Source organism: Tachysurus fulvidraco, chromosome 10 (assembly GCF_022655615.1).
Source record: "Tachysurus fulvidraco isolate hzauxx_2018 chromosome 10, HZAU_PFXX_2.0, whole genome shotgun sequence".
In the NCBI taxonomy this organism is placed as follows: domain Eukaryota; kingdom Metazoa; phylum Chordata; class Actinopteri; order Siluriformes; family Bagridae; genus Tachysurus; species Tachysurus fulvidraco.
In genome coordinates, this window is record NC_062527.1 from 17,763,450 (window position 1) to 17,785,055 (window position 21,606).

A 21,606-nucleotide genomic window follows, 5' to 3' on the forward strand; every position below is an offset into this window, starting at 1 on the left:
TACAGGAGTTAATACTAGGAGTTAATGAAATATTGAATACTTTCATTTTAGTTGTCTGGGAAGTTAAATGTAATATCGAAAACTCATTTAAGTTACATAATTGGATCTAAAAGTCATGGCTTAAATTTCTATGTAAACACACTCATGTTGCAATCCCAACAACCACCATTTTTGGAGAAACACTAATTAGACAAGATTGTAATGCATCCACTAACACACTTTCTTGTCATTTTTGTTGCTAAGTCATTGCAAATAGCTACTTAAATACAGTAGTTATTCTGAATTTGGTTACCAGAGTGTGTATCTTACAGGAACATAGACCTAGAAATAGGTGTCAGACAGCCAGATTTTTTAAAATAACACTAATTAGACTATTCTAACAGACAGTTATGGCAGAAATCTTTGATAAACGTATTGGCAAATAATAACATTGCGAGATCAGCAATTTAGTGTTGCCCTTTACAAACACTGGACATCTCTGTGCCATAAAATACATTTATAGTCTGAAATAACATTTGACTCAACACATTTACTCACTGTTACCTTCAGCTGTACTTTGTATTTGACCTGGTTGCTATCAGGTTGTTCTTCAAGACAAGCAAATAAATCACAGTCCTCGGTTAAATCAAATACAATTTTCTTTTATGCTACATTATGTAGGAATTGTTTGTATTGTCTTTTTCTTCATTTTTGACATAAGCTGTAACCTGTGCTAGCTATCTTTATGACTAGCCATTACTTTATTATGATTTAAAAAGCAGACAAATTTCAGTTAGAGCCAGACACCTGGATACACAGCTTGATAACTAGACTGTCCTAGTTGCATGCCAACCCTACAGCCCTGTTCCTGTAACTAATTTCTCCTGGGCAGTGTGGTACAACGTGGTTTGATATTCCACATTTTGTTGTTATATCTGTTGCTAAGTGATTGTAACTAAGGGCTTATGGGGAATTTGGATACCAAGGAAACATGGACTTACTAAGGGAGCTAGAAACTGCTTTTCTAAAAGTCAATCATATGAGAAATCTTCAGTTGTGTTTTATATTAACATTTGTAAGATGTACAAAATGATGCCCTCTCACTTTTTTCTAGCATAAATACAGGGAAATAGTGGTACGTGATCATGATATTAATTGTTCTGAATTCAAGTAAGTGTACCACACACATGGAAAGGTCAATCCAATGCAAAGTCAGACCTGACAGAAGATCTCACCAGTGGGCTGCTGAAAGCAAATCTTCCAGGGGTTCCTGCTAAGAGCCTTGGCCTGTATAATCCACTCCTGGCATAAGTGTTGAAGTTCCCTCTGACTCCCACTGGGACTTCCCGGACTGCCTCCAGAGAAAATAGAGCAGGTTGTCTGTTCTGTTGGTAAATAACCTCTTCATCTTGATCTGTCTCCCCTGCGAGAAAGGCCAATCGTGTTGCTGCACAAAAACCAACAAGAACTGCGTTATCAGCCAGAGCAGGTGGTTACAGCATTAACTGATATTTTGCTCTATTTCTGGGAACACACTCCAGAACAATTAGAATTAAACTAAACTCACCGTTATCCTCATGGGGGAATTCAGTTCCCATTATAGTGCAGCGGCGGAACACCATTTTATTCTCAGTCAGAGTCCCTGTCTTGTCTGAGAAGACATACTGGATCTGCCCCAGGTCCTCTGTGATATTAAGAGCACGACACTGGACCCGAGAATTCTTCTCCTCATCATACAGGTCTAAGTCTTGAGTGATGAAGTAAACCTGGCCGATCTTCACCAGCTCAATGGAAAGGTAGAGTGAAATTGGGATCATCACCTGGACAGGGAGGAAAATATTATAATTTGCTTCATGACTGCTTATCCCAGTGATGCTGAAACATTTGGAGGATGTTGTACATTGTGAGGGCAAAGAAGTATAAATAGATATCATTGTGTAGAAAAATTGTTTTGATTGATAGCATGCCAAGCATTTTTTTGATCATTGAGAGTTTACTGGTGCTGTAGTCCTAGCTGTCTGGAGTGAAAAACGACAGCCCGGAGAGCTTATCACTTTAACACAGTGAAACTATTTAAAACAATATCTGTACTTTTTTTACTGAAGCATTTATTTTGTTTGTCACTGTTAACTCAAATGGGTTCAGGCCATTAGTTCCAATGTATCATTTGAATGAAGCATTCAAAGTTAAACAGTCAGCTGTGTGTGTCATATAACTAATTTCCAAAACATACTGTATCAAATGCAGTATTACATCCTATACCTGCAGTAGAATAATCATGGTAAGGAACATGTAGATCCCTGCTTGCAATGGTTGGATAATTCTCCCATCACTTTCAGGGATAAAGTAGATTGGAATACTAGTGAAAGTCTCCAACCAATAGATATGACCTATGAGAACAAAAGAGAAAATTAGGAATTAAGAGATATCAGTTTATTGCCTTTTTGAGAGACTTTCGTGTGTGAATATATTCTGAGAAGCTTTCTCTAACGTCTGGCTTATATAAGGAGAAAAAAGGCAGATTCTGCACAAGGTCGTAACAGCTCTTTCTATCTACATCTGCTGTGGGATCATCTGTCATACTGTGAAAACTCAGGGAAGATTGAAATATAACATCGACTGTGGCTTCCCCGGTGTATCAACACAGCAATACTTTGTAATGTCTGGATTAAGTGATTTCTTTCCATTCCAGTCAGCAACACTCCAAGCATGCAAGTGATCTATATGTACAGCATGTTGCAGAGAACCTCCTCATTCCTACTTACCAGTGGCTCCTATGAGACACATGCAGAAGAGCAGAAGCACGCAGAATAACACATCCTTGTTCATCTTTCTCTCCAGCTTGCTACGTTTGTACCTCGGCTTGTCATTGTTTAACATGGACTTGGATTCATGGCCTGCGGTGGGAAAAAATAAGTAAACAGAAAGAAAGAAAGAAAGAAAGAAAGAAAGAAAGAAAGAAAGAAAGAAAGAAAGAAAAAAAGAAAGAACGAAAGAAGGGGATCTATTAAATGTATATCAGTGCAGTAACCATATGTACGCTGTATAATGTGCATAATGTAACACAATAAAAAATATAGGCCATTTACATGACAAATACACATGTACTGTAGTACTAAATACCATATATATATATAATTAATAATATTTAACAGGACAGGGATACATTGATACAATTTTTTTCAGAGTGTACATGAGCACATGCTTTCGTAAAAATATCTTACCAATGCTAATGTTTTAAAAAACATTACTTACTAGCTACTTTATCTTATTTTTTTAATTATTAAAATATTTTATTTAGCCTTATTTGTGTTGGCTGCTTCCTTTCTGTTAATGCCAATCACTTTTAATCATGGTTTCTGTGCATGTTTTATAAGTATTAGCATATGAGCCAACACCCGTCTGCATCCATGTATCCCAATTATTGATTTGTCATGTGTTGATAACAGGATGCATGATCCAGCATTCGAGTGTAAAGAAATAGTACTGTACCTGCATACACCACTATCCCTGAGGCATGATCCGTATTTCTGACAGTGCATCCACGTAGTAATAAGCTCTCAATGTCAAAGCCTGTCTTCTCCTTGTCTTTTTGTCTGTGAGTGTAAACACACATATATGGACATTGGATAACATTGTAATTCACTGCAACAGTAAAAGAATAGATGACACAGACATGCCCATCTTTGATATGCAAAAAGGGTATATACCAGGGCTTCTCATACTTTATCGAGACCTTTTTAAAGGAGCATTTTATAAAAAAAAATCAGAAGCTAGAAGTGAGAGAGTGAAAAGATCACCATCTAGTAGCTGCAAGCTGTTTTACATGCAAAATGCTACATCAGCCAACCTGTAATAGATGTAGGTTCAATAATATGTAAAGCATGCTGCTTTGCATGGCAGTGATACAGGCTGCATGCAGAGAATGCAAAATACTTGGAGTAGTTCAACCTGAGATCATCTGTCAGAGTAAATGCACAATTTGGACATTGGATAACATTGTAATTCACAGCAACAGTAACAGATTAACTGATACAGACCGACCCTGAGATTGCTGCTTTATATATATTTATTGCTGCTTTATATGCAAAGAGGATTTATACTGTGGTTTCTCAAACTTTTTGGAGACATGGACCCTTTTAACTTTAAAAAACGGGATTTTAAGAAAATTAGAAGCTTGAAGTTAGAGAATTAAGTGGCTCTAGAGAGTTAATTAGATCTGGTAGCTTCTGGCTGTTTCTCATGCAAAATGCTACATCAGCCAACCTATAATGGATGTAGGTTCAATAATATGTAAAGCATGCTGCTTTGTACACCAGAGATACATGTTGTATGTAGATAATGCAAACTAGGAGGAGTTCAACCTGAGAACTTCTTTTATAGGCATAATCCAACTATTATATTAGGCTTATTATTTAATTATTGTTTACATAATATCTTCCTATTTATTGAAGCTTTGTAGCTTCTGTCATTCTTTTCCAATGACACAAACGCACATACAAGAAGAAGAACTTTCTTAATGGAGCCCTGACCTCAACCCGATTAGAATACATTTATAATGAATAATGAATTGGAACATTAATAAGAATCAAAGGTCTGCTGGAAAGGCTTCCCTGAAGAGGTGGAGGAGGTTATTATAACAGCAAAGAGGGGATAAATCTTAAAGCGGACGCTCTAGAAGCACATAAGGCTATTATGTGTCCACATTCTTTTGGTCATACAGAAAATACACAACATGGTGGTCATATGCAGTGTCTGTTGGCTACTTAGCAACCAAGGATGTTTAATGTTAATATAGTTGTCGCTGTCTACAGCTCTTGAAACATTATAGCTAAGAAACACCTGCTTCTGTGTAAAATGATTAAGACTAACTATAGAACAGTGACATCCAGTTATAAGAACCACAACAACAACAACAACACAAATTAAATCTGATTCTAGCCCTCAGTTTGTGAAATAGTATACAAAGAGCTGACTGTGATTCAAACTGACAGGAAAACTGCCACACAGGGCCAAATCATCAATGAACATCATTACAATTCATTTGTGAGTGCCTACATAAGCAAATGTTTTGATGATGTACTGATAACCAAAGCCATCAGATAATGAAGAAATCCAGGCTTTGTGAGTAAACAATAATGTCTGTGCGCAGTAGAAAGCACAATATACTACCTGCAGTACAACTGTCAAATCTGCTCTCTATCCAACCAACAAACTCCTTAAAACTTTAAATGTTTATATATACCATACATATGTTCAATTTGCCACAAATTAACTCCGAAACAGTTAATTCTACACTCTAGATATTTTGCCTTGCAAAAAGGGCTGATGTATTAAAGTACTAAATGAACAAAGGAACACATAGCTCTTGTTTTCCACTATTAAATTTTATAGAGCTTAAAACAGTGAACGGGGGCACGGTGGCTTAGTGGTTAGCACGTTCGCCTCACACCTCCAGGGTCGGGGGTTCGATTCCCGCCTCCGCCTTGTGTGTGTGGAGTTTGCATGTTCTCCCCGTGCCTCGGGGGTTTCCTCTGGGTACTCCGGTTTCCTCCCCCGGTCCAAAGACATGCATGGTAGGTTGATTGGCATCTCTGGAAAATTGTCAGTAGTGTGAGTGTGTGAGTGAATGAGAGTGTGTGTGTGTGCCCTGCAATGGGTTGGCACTCCATCCAGGGTGTATCCTGCCTTGATGCCCGATGACGCCTGAGATAGGCATAAGCTCCCCGTGACCCGAGGTAGTTCGGATAAGCGGTAGAAAATGAATGAATGAATGAAAAACAGTGGACACTCTCACAAAGCAACTGTATGTCAAATTTATAAATATATCTATAATGCTAAACAGAGGAACAAGGGAAAAACTGTCTGAGATGACTTGAGAAGATACCATATGAGAAACCAGACTTTAAAGTGAACCCAGGGTATTTAGACATTACAGTCTACAAGGACAGGAATAGCACCAGCCTTGGTTTTCTATTTACCAGTCATCTGGTAAATGCTGTAAATCTTTTTTTTTTTTTTACCTATATGTAACTCAATGCCATTACCTGTATTTGATTAGTGCTCTAAATATCCATACATGTACCAGAACTGTTAGTGACATGACATACAGCTAAATATGGTGTTAGTGCTGAATAGACCACACCCAGCAGGATAGAAAAGGTGATCTGTCAGGACAACTTTGTATTGATTTACATTGACAAGTGGACCCCAAAAGTCCTCATAACACATATAATTGTCAGAGTCGCCAGTTGACCCTTTTGTTGCTGTGTTTAAGGGATGTGGTTAAAAAGTAGCCTAGCGGTTAAGCTGTTGAATGAATGAGTTTGAAATAAAAATGTATCTGCTAAATGTCGTAAATGTAATGCTGATTGAAACATTTGTTAGTCAGTGATATGGATAATGTATCAACTGTACAAGCAAAAAACATTAAATAAAAATAATTCCACAAGGCATGTCTTCTTGTATGTATGATGTCTCCAGTTGTAAAATACAGTAAAATGATTATGAAGTAGGCTGGAAGTTGTGTAATATTTGATCAATATATCCAACTGATGTATAAAGACTCATCCTTGGGATAAGATTCTGTGGCTAGATCTGTGTTTAATGTCTTAGTATTTTCCCCAGGCCTATTTGTTTCAGTATTACCCATAACAGTGTGTATCTGTTGTTTCTGACTGGAATACCTTTGGTTTAGATTTACATTAATAAGTAATTATATTATTCAATGTAGAATACAGAGTTGTTCTAGCATAAAGTAGAAAAATACTCGTATAAAACAACTTAGAGCAGCATCGGGGTGTCAATCAGGAACTTGTCAATCTAGTTAGACCAAAATTCACTTCCTTGACATCTTTGGACATGCCTAGATGTTCTTTAGTGGATCGTGTGACATTAAATGCAATGACTGATATAACCATCTCCTGTTTTTTTTAGGGAAAGTGGTGTGGCGAGAAAAAACACACAGACTGAATATTTCTTACAGCATTCATTTGGTATGGATCAGGCAAATTGAGGGGGGAAGTGGAAGCCTGATGTGGTTGATCATGCATGAAATTGACTGTAGAAGGTTCTCTGGGATACTCACAGAAAGCCATCGAAAGTGTTCGGGTTGTTGTTGGGTTTCTCGCAAACCACAGTGCTGCTGAATTTAAGCGGTTCAAATGGAGTATTCTGAAACACAGAACCAACAAAAAAATTTATTTTATTATATACACAGCTGTCGCTTTACTAGACAGGTATGCTTTGTTTTGCACCTTGTGGGTGTACAGTTAGACATCATTTGAGAACGTTTGCATCAGACTATACTGTAATCAGAATCTTTATCTGAATCAGTTTAACCAATAAAACTCTACTGTATTTTTGTGGCTTATGGACACAATATTGGGGCGATTAAAAACCCCACCAATACCTCAACATCTCATGCAATACCAGAACCAGAACTGCTAAGATTCCACTACCACTGATGTACTGAGAATGAATAGCTGGGTAAGCATAATGGCTTCAGCTGATGGATGGGATGTGGGCTGAAAACCTGTACATACCAACAGATGACTTACAAAGTAACTGTAGACTTAAAATATGGCAAACAATGAAGAGTTAATTGATAGTAAATAAGTTAATTCTAAAAAGAAAAATAATTATAACTAGAGTACCTGCTGAGACACCAGAAAATGGCTGAAGTAAAGGAAATCATCTTTAAGATTTTTCGTTTACATTCAACTTAATGTACAAGTTAGCTGAAACTGAAATTCTATTTCTGTATTAACCAATACAGAAAATATGGCTGAAGTTGGTTTCTTGCAATAAATAATAGAAATTAGTGTTTCTTCAAGAAAAATGTAAAGATTAGGTAACAAAATGATATGTTTCCAAAATTTGGGTTTCTGTATAACTATTAATGTTATTTCTAGCTAGTTACAAATTACCTTGTTTATAGCATATAGAGAAATCTCCATTAAAAATACAAAGTTTTGAATAACATATAAGTGTTTTTGATAAGTGAAGCTATTTTGCACACACTTAAACGATGTATTGTTGCCCTGCAGAAGCTTTTTTTTTTGTTGTTGTTGTTGTTTAAGCTTTTAGATTTACTACAGGAAACTCACCAGTGTGGAGAAACCAGGCACCACTTTCCTCTGCTTGAGGTTGGTCTCGCCATCCAGATTGGCCGTCTCCAGGTGGCACACTCCATTAGGGTTGGACGTGTGCAGGAGCAAGATGTCTGCTGGGACAATCTCATTGGAAAGCACCCGGACAAAATCTCCCACACGTACATCCTTCCATCTTTTCTCCACAAAGCTCTGCTGGCTCCTGGAAAAAGGCAGACACTCAGCTAGTGACCTGGAGCCCCGTCGTGCATAAAACTGCTCTAGATTAAACCAAATGCCTGGATAGAAGCACTAATTATAATTTGAAAAGATTTGCTTTTATTAAGCCATGAAGTTGTTTTAAATCTTGCTTACATCTTATTGTGGAAAATGTGTTTTTATTCAAACAACATTGTTAGAGATACTACAGAATACTAGCATCAAATAAGTTTACGCACACCATTTTTTTTTTCAAACTTTGATACAAACAACATTCAAAAAGTTGAATCCTTTTGTTCGCTGAAAAAACTAAAAACGAATTTTACAGTAAAATATTTTAAAATAACATTTCCACACATACTTTATGTATGTTGAATTTTAAGTATATATAAGTTGCATGTGATTAATAATTGTTGTATGTGCAAAAGTTTGGACACCCTTCCAGCTGTAAATCTCAGAACGTGTTCATGAATCATTCAGACTTGTTTACCAGGCCAAGAAATGCACATATATTTGGCTGGAGATAAAAAAAAAAAAAGAAAAAAAAGCAGAAAATAGATGTCATCAAAATATACATTCATATCAACATTTTAGACATTATTTGCAACATCACAGCTACAGTATATAGAGAGAATAATAGAGTCTCCATAATTGAACCCCTTGAAAGCTCTTTAATGGTCATATATCAGATAGAATAAAAAACATTCAGAAATGCCCATTGAGATTTACTATTTCAGTCATTCCTAAAAGCTACCACAGACACGCCAGAAAATTCACTATTATATCTTCTTGAATTATCCAGTTGTATACAGTTGTGTCTACCTTGCAAACATACTGAGACCGTATTCAAAGTCATTACGGCAACATCAATTCCATCACTGTTACTTTTTAGCTAAGCATAGCTTTTAAGATGAGAAAATGTAATTTAAAATACAGTAACTTTCGAAAGAAATATTGATTCTTTTCGGAATGGTCTTGTTCCTCCGGTGCTATAAAACAACAAATAGACTTACAAGGAATGATTAAGCAATAACATTAAATTTTAATGTTTCATTTTAACATGCAATAAAAATAGGTGTTTTTGATCAACATACAGGTTCTGGAATGAAGCGAAGTGATGATTTAAATGTTTTGAAACACTTTGGAGAAAAAATCAGTGTGTAGAGTGCCAAGATGATGTTTAGTTATATATCATGTAACTATTTTTAGATTTATGTTATGTAACTACAGTATGTTTTTAACCATGTTCTGTTGCTTTGTGAATTTCTGTCCTATTTGTTCCTTTTTCTTCCAAAAAAAAAATGCCAAGGGAAAGCAGATAAAAATAGGGCTAAACCTGTCACATTTACAGTTATATTTATGGCATTTGGAAGGCGCCCTTATCCAGAGCGACATACAAATGTGCTTTGAAGTCTCTATTGATGAATACATAAACAATGTTTCACTAGGGTAAAGACAACAAGGAAAAAATAAGCGCTAGTTTATGCGTTTCGGGGCGATGTAAATCTTCACATTTTACATTATAAATACTGATGTTGTTTAATGTCTATTGATTAATTCTCCACTTGTTAGATGCAAAAAATAAAACAATGAATGACAGAATGTAGCCTAAATATGTGGAATGCTTTAGTAGTCATGAGTGGTTTATCTTAGTAATCTCAGAGCATGAGGGTTATGAGGGTTTACCCATAATCAACAAAGTATATGTTTATTTAAAAATAGGGAGGAATTGGTGGCACAGAAGGCTTAATTATATATACATCAGAACACAATTAAATGCTTTTCTTCGCATATCCCAACTGATGAGGTTGGGGTTGGAGCGCAGGGGCAGCTATGCTACAGTGTACAGGGTAAGGGACATTGCTCAAGCGCCCAACAGTGGTGGTTTAGCAGTGCTGGAGCTTGAACCCTGATCCTCTGATCAACAGCCTTAACCACTTGAGCCACTACAGGCATTTAGCTCGCTTAGCTTGTCTTATATCACAAGAAGCTATGTTACTTCTTGTTGACATCTGACATAGCTATGAAATAACTTAATTAGTTCAAATGTATTTAATGATTTGTAAAATGCAAATCACATTTTTTCGGACTGAGTGTAACACTGACAACCAAATCAGCCGGCTTGTTCTAGTAGCATTATTTGATCAGGTTACAAGTGACTTATCTGGCAATAAGCAAATTAGGATTTCAATTGTCTTGCGTAATCCTATTCCTGACATACTTCTCACATATAACATATTGACTTACAGATAATTGTCTCGTTAATATTTGGTATCTGTAATATCATGCATACTGTTTTTTAATTGTCTACTGATATAGTAAAACTACATATTAAATTATATTATATTAAATTAGAATGATATTAAATTATAAAATTTATCATTAACAGTATTGTAAGAGTATCATGTTGCTTCTTGTAAATCTAAAATATTTACCGCAATCACAAATGGTTCTAGCAGACATTCAGCATTTAAATGTTAACTACGACAAATTTCTGCAATGCAGCGTTCACTAAAATTTTGATCCTTGTCACACCCCTGATTGTCCCTTTAAAGAAATAAAAAATAAAAGAAAGAAAGAAAGAAAGAAAGAAAGAAAGAAACAAGTCTATAATATAATGCTCTATCTGACTGTTTTATGCCCCTGATCTTATGAGAAAAAACTTTCATTTCCTAATTTGTTTTTTTTTTTTCCTAGCAGGGTCAAGATCTGCGAGTGAACATCCCATTACCAAAATAGGCCCTATATTTAGACTGTAACTGGGTGGAGATATCCAAGGTTACAAAGAAACAGTGCATTAACTTAATGTCATTTTCACATCATATTTTCAGCTAGCCGATGACACTGATGAGAACGACACAAAACTCAGATGATGATAGGTTTCATCAGGCATGCAGCCCAACACGTATTACGAGAAGGGTTGTGTTTTTGAGTTAGACACCTACGGCATGCCACAGCAACCACTCCTAAAACAAAAAGCCTGCCAGACAACAGCCGGTATCATATTTAGCATACCAGCTGTGTTAAAAAGAGATCCCCACTTGTACATTAAGTAGTGCTATGTAAACTCGAAGCCTGGAGGTATTTACATGATTGACGGAAAATTGATAAACAGATACTGTACATGTTGTTGGGATGGTTTTGACGTAGTTTTAGGTAAATATAGGTAAATACGTTCTATGATGAACCATTTTAACTCACCAAGCTCTAAGCAGCTGATAATTTATGGAACATGAGAGTTTCATTTTGTTATTATATAAAATTTAAGCAATAAACTTCAGGCAGTGAAGACAAAGAATCAGGAATCTGCAAAATCTAACAAAAACCTACATTTTTCTGCCACGTCTGCATGACTGCCAGCTTTCTAAATTGAATTCAAACATAATCCTTATCTTAATTGGTTTCTATTTTCTGTCTTCTGTCTTCTCTCCACTTTTTTATTTTGAAGTAGTTCAGTAAACTAGGTAAAAATCATCTTTTTCGAGTTTTATAGCATTCACACATACATATAAAGCTTGAAATTAACTTACTTAAAAAGAATTAAAAATTAGTACTGACCAAGAAACTTGTGACCAGTTCAAACAGTGATAATGATTACAAATTGACTTTGTTCTTAAATTCCTATCATGTCTTGTTTATGAGAGTTTAATAGGAACTCCCGTAAAACTGCTCAATTATGCAAATATCTAAGAACGATCCAGTCTAAGATTACCCAATCAGTGTGGCAGAAACTTTATGCATATTAATGTAAATAATGCATAATAATGACACTATAATGTGAACAGCTTCAGTAAACTAGACAGTTAAAGTTGACCTGATCTTTCTCCCCTCGTCAACTGTACAGTTTTTAGGAGAATATTCCAAATGTATCTACAGATTTCTGTTCTCGGCTCACAGGAGTCAAACCCTTCTGCTTTTCAAGGTAGGCTTCCTGTCAAGACAATCCAGTCTGGCCATCATCTCAAATGATCACTCAACAAGAAGATGTTTCCACCCACGGGTTTTTTTTTTTTTTTGCACAAGTCTGTTTAAACTCTAGAGACTGTCGAAGGTTCCAAGAAATAATCAGTTTCTGAAATACTCGAACAAGCCTGTCTGTCACTAATAACCATGCCACAGTCAAAATCACTGACATCATATCTCCCTCTTCTGATGTTTGATGTGAACATTAATTAAAGCTGTTGAAATAATTAAAGCATCTTACTGACTAGACTCAGTGTATATATTTAAATCATTATATTTTCATGCTTCTTTTCTATTATAAATTTTTTTTTGTTTGTTTTTAGGGAGACTTGAAAATAAAGACTATGGTCTTAACCACAGTGTTTTCACTATGAACATGACAAAAAACCTCTTGAATCTTGACACAATCGGCACAATGGATAATTTACATCCATCGATATTCGAGTGTGCAGGTGTTCCTATTATAGTGTCAGAATAAAGTGTATTAATACTAATCAAATGATTTTAAAAATCAAAAGCAAAATCTGAAAAATATACGACAACAAACAATAATATAGGACGAAGAAAAAAAAAAGAACATTGTTATAAAAAAAAAACACGCTAATTAAAAGAAAATTTATCAACTTATAATTTAAAAAATTCAACGGACAGACACTAAGCAATATAGAAGTATAATATTTGCTTTATATAAAGGACGAATCTGAACAAGAAAGAAGTGGATGAAAAAATATATTTTAAAAATATAAATCAAGAGTTTGACTATATGTTTTTATTTCTATTTTTATTTTCTCTATTATGTTGTCATTTTCTACCGTGAATAAATTCTTAAGACGTCCTTAAGATATCTGTGTAAACCATCACGTTTTTACACATTTCTTCATAGACTGGAGAAAATATCTTTTATAGGATTAATGGAAAATGTGTGAACGTGAATTCCGCTGCATTTCCTCCAGTCATTTTTTTCGCTAACAAACAATTGGTAGATGAATGACTTGCAAAAACATTCAGCCACTCGCATCCAACATGGATCGACAATCACAATAAAACGCTTATCACCTTTTTATAGTTGGCATTTTCTGTTGTGCTGTCTGAAATCATTTTTTTCGCCTGCAGCCCAAAATGCCATCCAGACGGGCTTGCTGTGAAATTTCATCCCCTTACCATCAGAGTAGCAGTTCAAACAGCCATACTCACAACACCCACAGACAGGATGTACCATCACATAGCAGCTGTGATGTGTTGTTTGTGCCATTTCTCTGGCTATAATTTGTTCACATCAGCAGGATGTTATCTATACAAAACCAATTTAGAGCTTTACCGGAATGCCTACTGTAATTTTCCATGCACTTTATTATGGCATCAGTGGTGTCAGAAGCAGCACTTAGGTCAAGAGGAATAATTATTGTTATCACAGTGTCATGACACCATCAAACAGATCTCTAAAGCCTAAAACCTGCTGCTTCAACACCTCTCTTACTGATTGAACACAAAAGCATGATTAGGTGTGTGCGGTGAGTTTTCTGATAAGAACTGCACCAGTGGAGGACAAGTGGTTGCAGTTTGTGATGATTCAGCTGTCTGTTACATCAGTAGTGTGAAAAATTATTAGACTTGTACAGTATATAGGGGAAGCGACGGCACTATCGTTATTTCTCTATTAGGATTTTAAGCTAATGTGGATGCAGCCTGAAGCAGAAGAGGGTGTTTCTGACATTTTTTATTTTAATGGAAGCACTAGGCAACTAGAAAAAAAATGGAAACAACTGGAAAAAACCGAGAGGAAGAAATGACATTAGTCTAAATTTTAGCACTGAGGTTCCTCAACCCCAACTTCATCACTCCAGGTCAAGTAATGTTGTCCCTCCATCTGTCTGTCTATCCGTCCATCCATCCATCTATCTGTCCTGCTTATTCTACTGGGTCTTGGGTAGCATGAAGTCTATCCCAAAAGACTCAGGAAACAAGTCACAATCGCACACGCAGTCACACACAACAGACAATTTAGTGATGCCAATCAACCTACAACTATATTTAGACTGGGGAGGTGGGAATTTAGCCCCCAACCCTGAACCAAACATCCGAGACCACTAAGAGTGAATAAGTGAACAGTCTAAACGCATCACTCAGAGCCACTTGTTAATAGTCCTAAGTTATTTTCCTCCATTATGTTTTATTAGTCTTTTGTGTTCACTGACACTACTGCATTCCATGTGGATTAAACGTGAAGACATGCTGAGTAGCTGACTGGCATGTTCTAAAAACAGACAGGGTGGGGACGTTTATGAGAATAGTGTGGTAAAAAAAGACTGAAATGCATGACACACATATATCCTAAGTATCTTCACACACTTTGACATAATATCGCACAACCTGAGAATCAATAGTGTATTAACTTATCGTTCATGAGAAAAAATAACTAAATAGATTTTTTTTTGTTTTTTTTTTACAATCAGATTGATCCTCAATCAAACATTTAAAGAAAGTGATTGCTGAACTCAGATTGCTGAAAAGTTGTTATTCTGGCACTAATATGTTGGATGGTGGTGTATTGTATTCTATTGCCATTAGAAATTCATGGTTGTCTTCTTTGCCAATATCAGAGGGGCAACATTGTTAATGATTCGAGTAAACATCAGTGGTAACAATTAAGCATCAAAAAATGAAAGAAACTTCTTTAGTTATTCACTAATTTACTGTGATTTTTTTTTGTATTAATGAGAAATCCAGCATAGATGTAGAGGATAAAGCAATAGTATATTATATAATTTAATGTTGGTGGTGATATTAGCATGAACCTTTGGAAGTGGTAGCCTAGTGCCCAAGGTGTTGGACTACTGATTGGAAGGTTATGGGTTTGAAACCCAAGGTCCCTAACCCTCAGTTGTCTAAAAATTTAAGTCACTCTGGAAAAGGAAGCTAACATGACTTAAAGACATGTTGATATGATTTTTGCTTTAATGTGGTTGTAATTTCTGCCCAAACAGATCAACTGGATCTATAAGTTCTATTAATTTACCCCTCAGTCAGCTTCATTGATGACATTTTTTATTTCTAGTGGAACAGCAACCAATGTAAGATATTTAATGACTACGCATAAACTGTCAGCTTAGAGATAATCAGTGATGAAATAAATTCTAAACTTAACGAAGCATTTAAAGAATATGTATCTTGACACGTTGAGTCTCCATTCGAGAGGTTCTAAACATTTCTGTGCTCTCTGCAACATGACCTGATTTAGGTGTGTTAGCACTAAGGATAGCATGTAAACGACGGAAGGGACTGGAAGTCTCTTTCACTATTAGTATATTTTGATGTTATCACTTAGGCCAAGATGAATAATTAATCTAATCACAGTGTTTATCACACTTATGACATTGTGAAAGAAATCTCTAAAGGTGTACAAATCGCCGTGTTGACAATTCTCTTACAACCTGAACACAGCTTTAAAAACAGACATCTTAAATTGAAAAAAAAGCTGAGGTAATGTAGATATTTAGAAATTATTTTTCTTCTTAGTGTGTGTGTGTGTGTGTGTGTGTGTGTGTGTGTGTGTGTGTGTGTGTGAGAGAGAGAGAGAGAGAGAGAGAGAGAGAGAGAGAGAGAGAGAGAGAGAGAGAGAGAGAGAGAGAGATTATGCCTGTGATAAGAATTCCTTCAAAAGACCATGACAAGCAATTGCAGTTTGTGATGACTCAGCTGTCCATTTCTGGCACTCAGCTATAAGTAGATAAGAAGACGTGTGAAAACTAATAATATTTTCCGGTGCCGGCTCTAGTCATGAAGCAGCACCTCTCACGTTGTTTTTCACTGCACAGCTACACACAGAAACCTAAAGATTATTATCTCACAGCTTACACACCGTCAAATATCGAGCCTCATTTATCAAGTAGCATACAAACGAATTTATTCATATTTATATTCATAGATTTGTAAATTTTCACAAGAAATGTGGTGAAAATCCATTTAGTTCTGAAAAGCTTTAATACCCTATGAAATCCAGAGTTTTTACACATAAGAAGACACACTAATGAGAACATACAAAACAAAGCATGACTCAGAGCTTAGAGAGTCAACAACCGCAGACAAAAGCCAATTCAGAACCAAAAAGAATGTAGCACAGGGCATCAGTGAGGCTGAAAGTAAAAGTTGTTTCCCAGTAGTTGAATATTTATGGGCAGAAATTCATATGTCTAAATTGTTTTAGTCTATGAAATTAACTTGAACATCAACCAAGCTACTGTTATCAGATTGGATCATCTCTGATAGCATAATATTTGATCGGACTAGATAATGTCAGATTGGAGTAGAGGGGAACAGGTGTTCCTATTAAACTGTCTAAAACAGAAATGAAATACTCAATATACTGTAAATAGATTTTATATCATTGTCACTGCTTGAACTAGGCAAGCACAAGTTTCTTGGTCAGTACTAATTATTAATTTTAAACCTTGCATGTAAAAGGATTTGGCTCCATCCACATTTTTTAAAATGTTGTTTTCAATCTTTGTTTCTCAAAACAAATTCTGTCCAAACAACATTTCACATAAAAATGCAATTTTGTCCACATAAAAATGCAAAAAAAAAAAAATAAAATAAAAAAATTCTCACATGAACATGTCAGCCTAGAGCTAGTATATCAGAGAGTGTGAGTATTAAGCAGGGAGAGGGAGAACTGTAGAAAAACAGCAATATGGCCAAAAGATATTTGAAAAAGAAGGATTAATATATGTAACTCTTGCTTAAGGTTACACTTGAATTCAAGGTCAGAGATCCAAGGCTTATTGGAAATCTAAAATTAAATGTATTATAAGAAATGACTGTCTACAAAATAACCACATGGGTAGCATCTGTGATCAAAGTAGTGTTAGAACATTCATAACAAAATAGCAAAGTTCATGCACAGGTTATCGTTATCAAAGGAGGATTTCGAAAAACATAACTTTTAGCCATCCACACAAAAACAGTGGACTAATTGGGGGGTCATTGTCTCTATCTTGCATGGCATTTTTAAAATAGCTTGGTGTAATGTAAAATAGCATTTTAATGTGGAGAGGAACCCATCTTAGTGAAAGCCACCTATCCATCCACCCGTCCTATCTGTCCATCCACCTATCCATCCACCTATCCATCCACCTATCCATCCACCTATCCATCCATCCACCTATCCATTCATCCATCCATCCATCCATCCATCCATCCATCCATCCATCCATCCATCCATCCACTTATCTATCTATCCATCCATCCATCCATCCATCCATCCATCCATCCACTTATCCATCCATCCATCCATCCATCCACCTATCCATCCGTCCATGCATGGAATTTAAATGTAGTCAGTTCTTTGGATAAATTATACACTACTCCAACCCAGATGCAGATATAAGACGGTTCATTTTAGAGCCAGATGGTGAACAACATGATGAATTTTACAAATAGTGGCAAAATGCCAATGCCAAATATAGAAAATACAAAAATGCAGTACTACGTCTGCTGCTGTTAAATGTTAGCGCACGTGTCCATGATTCAGTGGTATAGTACAGTATGTAAAAATAAACCAGGATATGACAGAAGCTACTGGTGTGTGGGGAAAATATGCTGAAGCTGATGTATGAAGACACAGGCCTTATAACATCGTGCTGTACAATTATAATGCTACATTTACTTTTCAGATCCACTTAGGATTTCTAAACCTAACACTTTCACTCAAAGGTTTGGACTAATGATTTATTTTATCATTTGATTCCTTAATGTCATATACAGTAGTACTTTAAGTAGTATATGTTTAACAGCAGTAGATATGGGTTATTTACTATAATTTATTATATACTGTATTAAGGACAATAGAAAACAATAATGTTTGCTTTGTATATATTGTAATTCTGAATGATTGTGAAATACTTGTTTGCAGCTTTGCCCAAATAATGTATAAACAATATTGTTCAATTTATATAACATTACTCCTCAATATTAATGTTATGAAAAAGGGATTAAAGCAAGCTTCCAGTAGAAATCATTTCATAGAAAACATTGATTTTCAGTATTTACTTCTTTTCAATCTTCAGCTTCTGAATACAAAATAAAGCAAAATAAATACATACATGCTTTAATTATAACAAAAAAAAGATACAAATCGCATTGCATACGTATTAAGCCACGAAAATTATTTCAGTATTTTGATGAACTTAATTAGTTCTGGTGCAACCAGTTTACAATCAGAATATTAGTTGGAATAGAATTACTGTCCCATGATGTCAATATAAATACACAACGATCCAGAAAGGTCGCAGAGTTTGTTAAAAAGTGTACCTTACTAAACAGAATTATGAAGTTCGGGGAGTTATGACAACAACTCCAGGATAAAGAATATGGCAAGCGATGCTACCACTACCATGTTTCATTGTGGGGGTGGTGTGCTTAAAGTTTCAGGTGTTTTAAGATTCATGTGGCAAAATTGTTGCACTGCAGTAAAATCTGGAAAAGCTGCATCACAAGACACAGTACATGGCAGTTAAGAATTGCTAGACTGGAAACAATTACCCACAGCTGGAAATTATTTCTTGCTGTGCCTGTAGTTGTACAGGACTTACATCATTATAAAATATTTTCTGGAAGGTTGAAAAAACTCATTTTTTCTCTGACTTGTCACATGCACTTAACTGGATGATGATCTGTGCAGTTATTTGCTGACTGCCAGATAATACAAATATTAAAGGGTGTTTGACGAATCCTTAATACATTCATTGCCCCTTGGGGCAATAATAGTTGGTGGTTAAGGTTATGGGCTATTGATTGAGAGGACTTGGTGTCACTCAGCTGCCACTCTTAAGCACCAAAACCCCAAATCAGATGTGTGGTGACCCTGTGTTCTGAGTTAAACTTTAAATTATGTATTGCAATTATGAGATTATATAAGAGTGCAATAGAGGACTGTGGACACAGACGCCATCCCTGTACTAAGAAAATGTGTTTTAAAGGTGCTGAACTGTCCAGAAATGGACTCACAAAACACAGTGATTAGTGATCTAAAGCCCAGAACACTGATGGTCTAATCACAGCTCGAAACTAGAGAATATGTTGCAAGGATCCAGAGAACACTAAAAACAGCATTTCTTCCACCAAATAACACCTTTTTGAAACTCCCCCAGGACAGGCCTGCCATGTCAGAGCAGGACGTCAGTATGCAGCTCCATGCTGGCTTAGACCAGTTTGTGTGACCGTGTTTTTGTTGCTCACCTGGGATCAACCATATGGAAACTCTGAAAGCCTCCGTATGAAACACAGTCAGAAAATACTCCAAAACTGACGTAGAAATGTATTCAGAGCGCCTTTAATAATTTTTTAAATTATTATAATGGAAAGATAAATATCCTGGGACAAACCAAAAGTGGTGTACCAAATGTCCACCTCTTTTTTACGTGTTATCTTTCCCCATCATTTTCCTTTTGTCTTTTTCTCCTTTTCATCTACTTTCTGTTTCATCTCATCCTTTTTTTTTGCCATATGCAGAATTTCTCCCTAATTTTCACCAGCTATTCAGGTTTTTAAAAATAGCTTCAAAAACAGCATTCCCTGTCTTCACTCTGATGCAACACTGTGATGAGGATTTCACTGGAACTCTCACCATGAAGACGGTGGATGTAAAGACATTGTCCTCGTCAAAAGAGGGGGGGAAATCTCCCACACAAAATTTATTTCTAGGTCAAAAATTCCTATGGGGTTTTGAAACACACGGATGAAGTGAAGCACTCACACACACACACACACACACACACACACACACACACACACACACACACACACACACACACACACACACACACACACACACACACACACACACACACACACACACAGTTTGCAAGAAAACTGAAATAGAGCCAGAGACAGAGAAATATGACAAACATCTAGGTTATTAAAAGCCTGTGCATGTTTGTAAGAGTACACACATTAAATGAAATCCATGCAAAAAAAGCAAAGCAAAGTGCACTCTGTTTGAAATGAACCTCTCTTTTATAAAATCAGGTGTCAATGAGAGATTAGAGGTAGCAGAGAGGAGCTTTGTACCTGCTATAGACAAGGCAGGGCATGCCGTTGAGCTGGCGATCACTTTGGTAACGTCTGAAATCCTCCCAAGCATCCTTGATGGCGGTCAAAGCCAGAATGACACAAATGGGAATGATGGCCACCTGCGGCTGGAAAGCGTTCACGGCTGGGACAAAGTTTAGCACCGCCAAACCCACAAAATAAATATTGGCGAACCGGCAGAATTGTTCTTTTAGGTTCATAGGGATGAAGGACCAGATGGTGTATTTTGTGGTCTTGATGCCATTCCCTGCATACTTCTTGTTAGGATGATCTTTGGATTTCTGGTTGTCATGAAGCAGGTTGGATTCAAGCATCCTCACGTTGCTGTCTCCATGTCTTCGTCCGGTCCAGAAGGACCAAGCTGAGGTCAGACAACTTGTCCAGGTCATGCTGTCTCGGCTGTCTCTGTGCACGACCTACAGAAATGTTCGCCCTCGTAGACACACTTCTCCCATATCACTGAGAGACGTCTGAGTAAGAAAAGCACCACATGTTATGAATATCTCTGAACACACCTGCCAAACTCCCCTGACCACTCAGGATGTTTTAAGTATCTGTCAGAGTAAAAGGCATGTTGATGGAACAGCATACCATCAAGGTGTTTACAGAAGAAATGTTCACATACTCTATTACAGATCAGACCTGAAATGTCAAGGTAGAGTCTTTGAACTATTCTATGTACTTTAACAGCATGAGACATGGGAAGGAATCGCTGCAGCATGCTTGGTGACGCAAGAGGAAGTCAAATTGTAGAGCATAATGGCAAGCATGCAGTCAAACTTGCTTTCAGTTCAAAAAGCTTTTAGTCAAATACATTCTACTCACCAAAGATGGCTGAGGCACACGCAACAACAATTAGGTTTAATACCAATTAATCGCCACTGGTACGATGGAAAGTATTGCGGCCTTAGAGTAGCTTAGTGGTTAAGGTTTTGGACTACTGATCAAAAGCTTATGAGTTTGAATCCCAGGTTCACCAAACTGCCACTGCTGAGCCCCTGAGCAAGGCCCTTAACCCTCAATTGATCATTTGTTGATCAAATATTGAGATTCAATCTCTATAGACATATCTCTCAACTCATTGTGGTACTAGAGAAATAAAACACTACAGGACATTAGAGAAAAATAATTGATAGAGAGCTTATTTTTGTATCGTTAGACTGTTTTAAATCCAAATTCTTCATAATCCTCCAACATATCAATAAAACTGCAATTGTGAAATGAAATATAATAATAATACACTCCAATTTAATGAACAAGTCAGCTT

At 36.3% G+C, this 21,606-nt stretch overlaps 1 protein-coding gene across 2 annotated transcripts in view; it reads right to left on the reverse strand.

Annotated features, from left to right (window-relative positions):
• Window positions 1-20,855, reverse strand: part of atp10b (ATPase phospholipid transporting 10B) — a 36,144-nt gene extending 15,289 nt beyond the window's left edge. For both annotated transcript variants that reach the window (XM_027165272.2, XM_027165271.2), the window contains exons 1-8: window positions 20,319-20,855; window positions 8,088-8,292; window positions 7,067-7,152; window positions 3,472-3,575; window positions 2,745-2,876; window positions 2,242-2,369; window positions 1,547-1,799; window positions 1,215-1,426 (exon numbers count right to left, since the gene is read on the reverse strand). In XM_027165272.2, the coding sequence (XP_027021073.2) occupies window positions 1,215-1,426; window positions 1,547-1,799; window positions 2,242-2,369; window positions 2,745-2,876; window positions 3,472-3,575; window positions 7,067-7,152; window positions 8,088-8,292; window positions 20,319-20,728 (1,530 nt within the window). In that variant the 5' untranslated portion in view covers window positions 20,729-20,855. The remainder of the gene's footprint in view (window positions 1-1,214; window positions 1,427-1,546; window positions 1,800-2,241; window positions 2,370-2,744; window positions 2,877-3,471; window positions 3,576-7,066; window positions 7,153-8,087; window positions 8,293-20,318) is intronic.
• Between the last annotated feature and the right edge of the window lie 751 nt (window positions 20,856-21,606).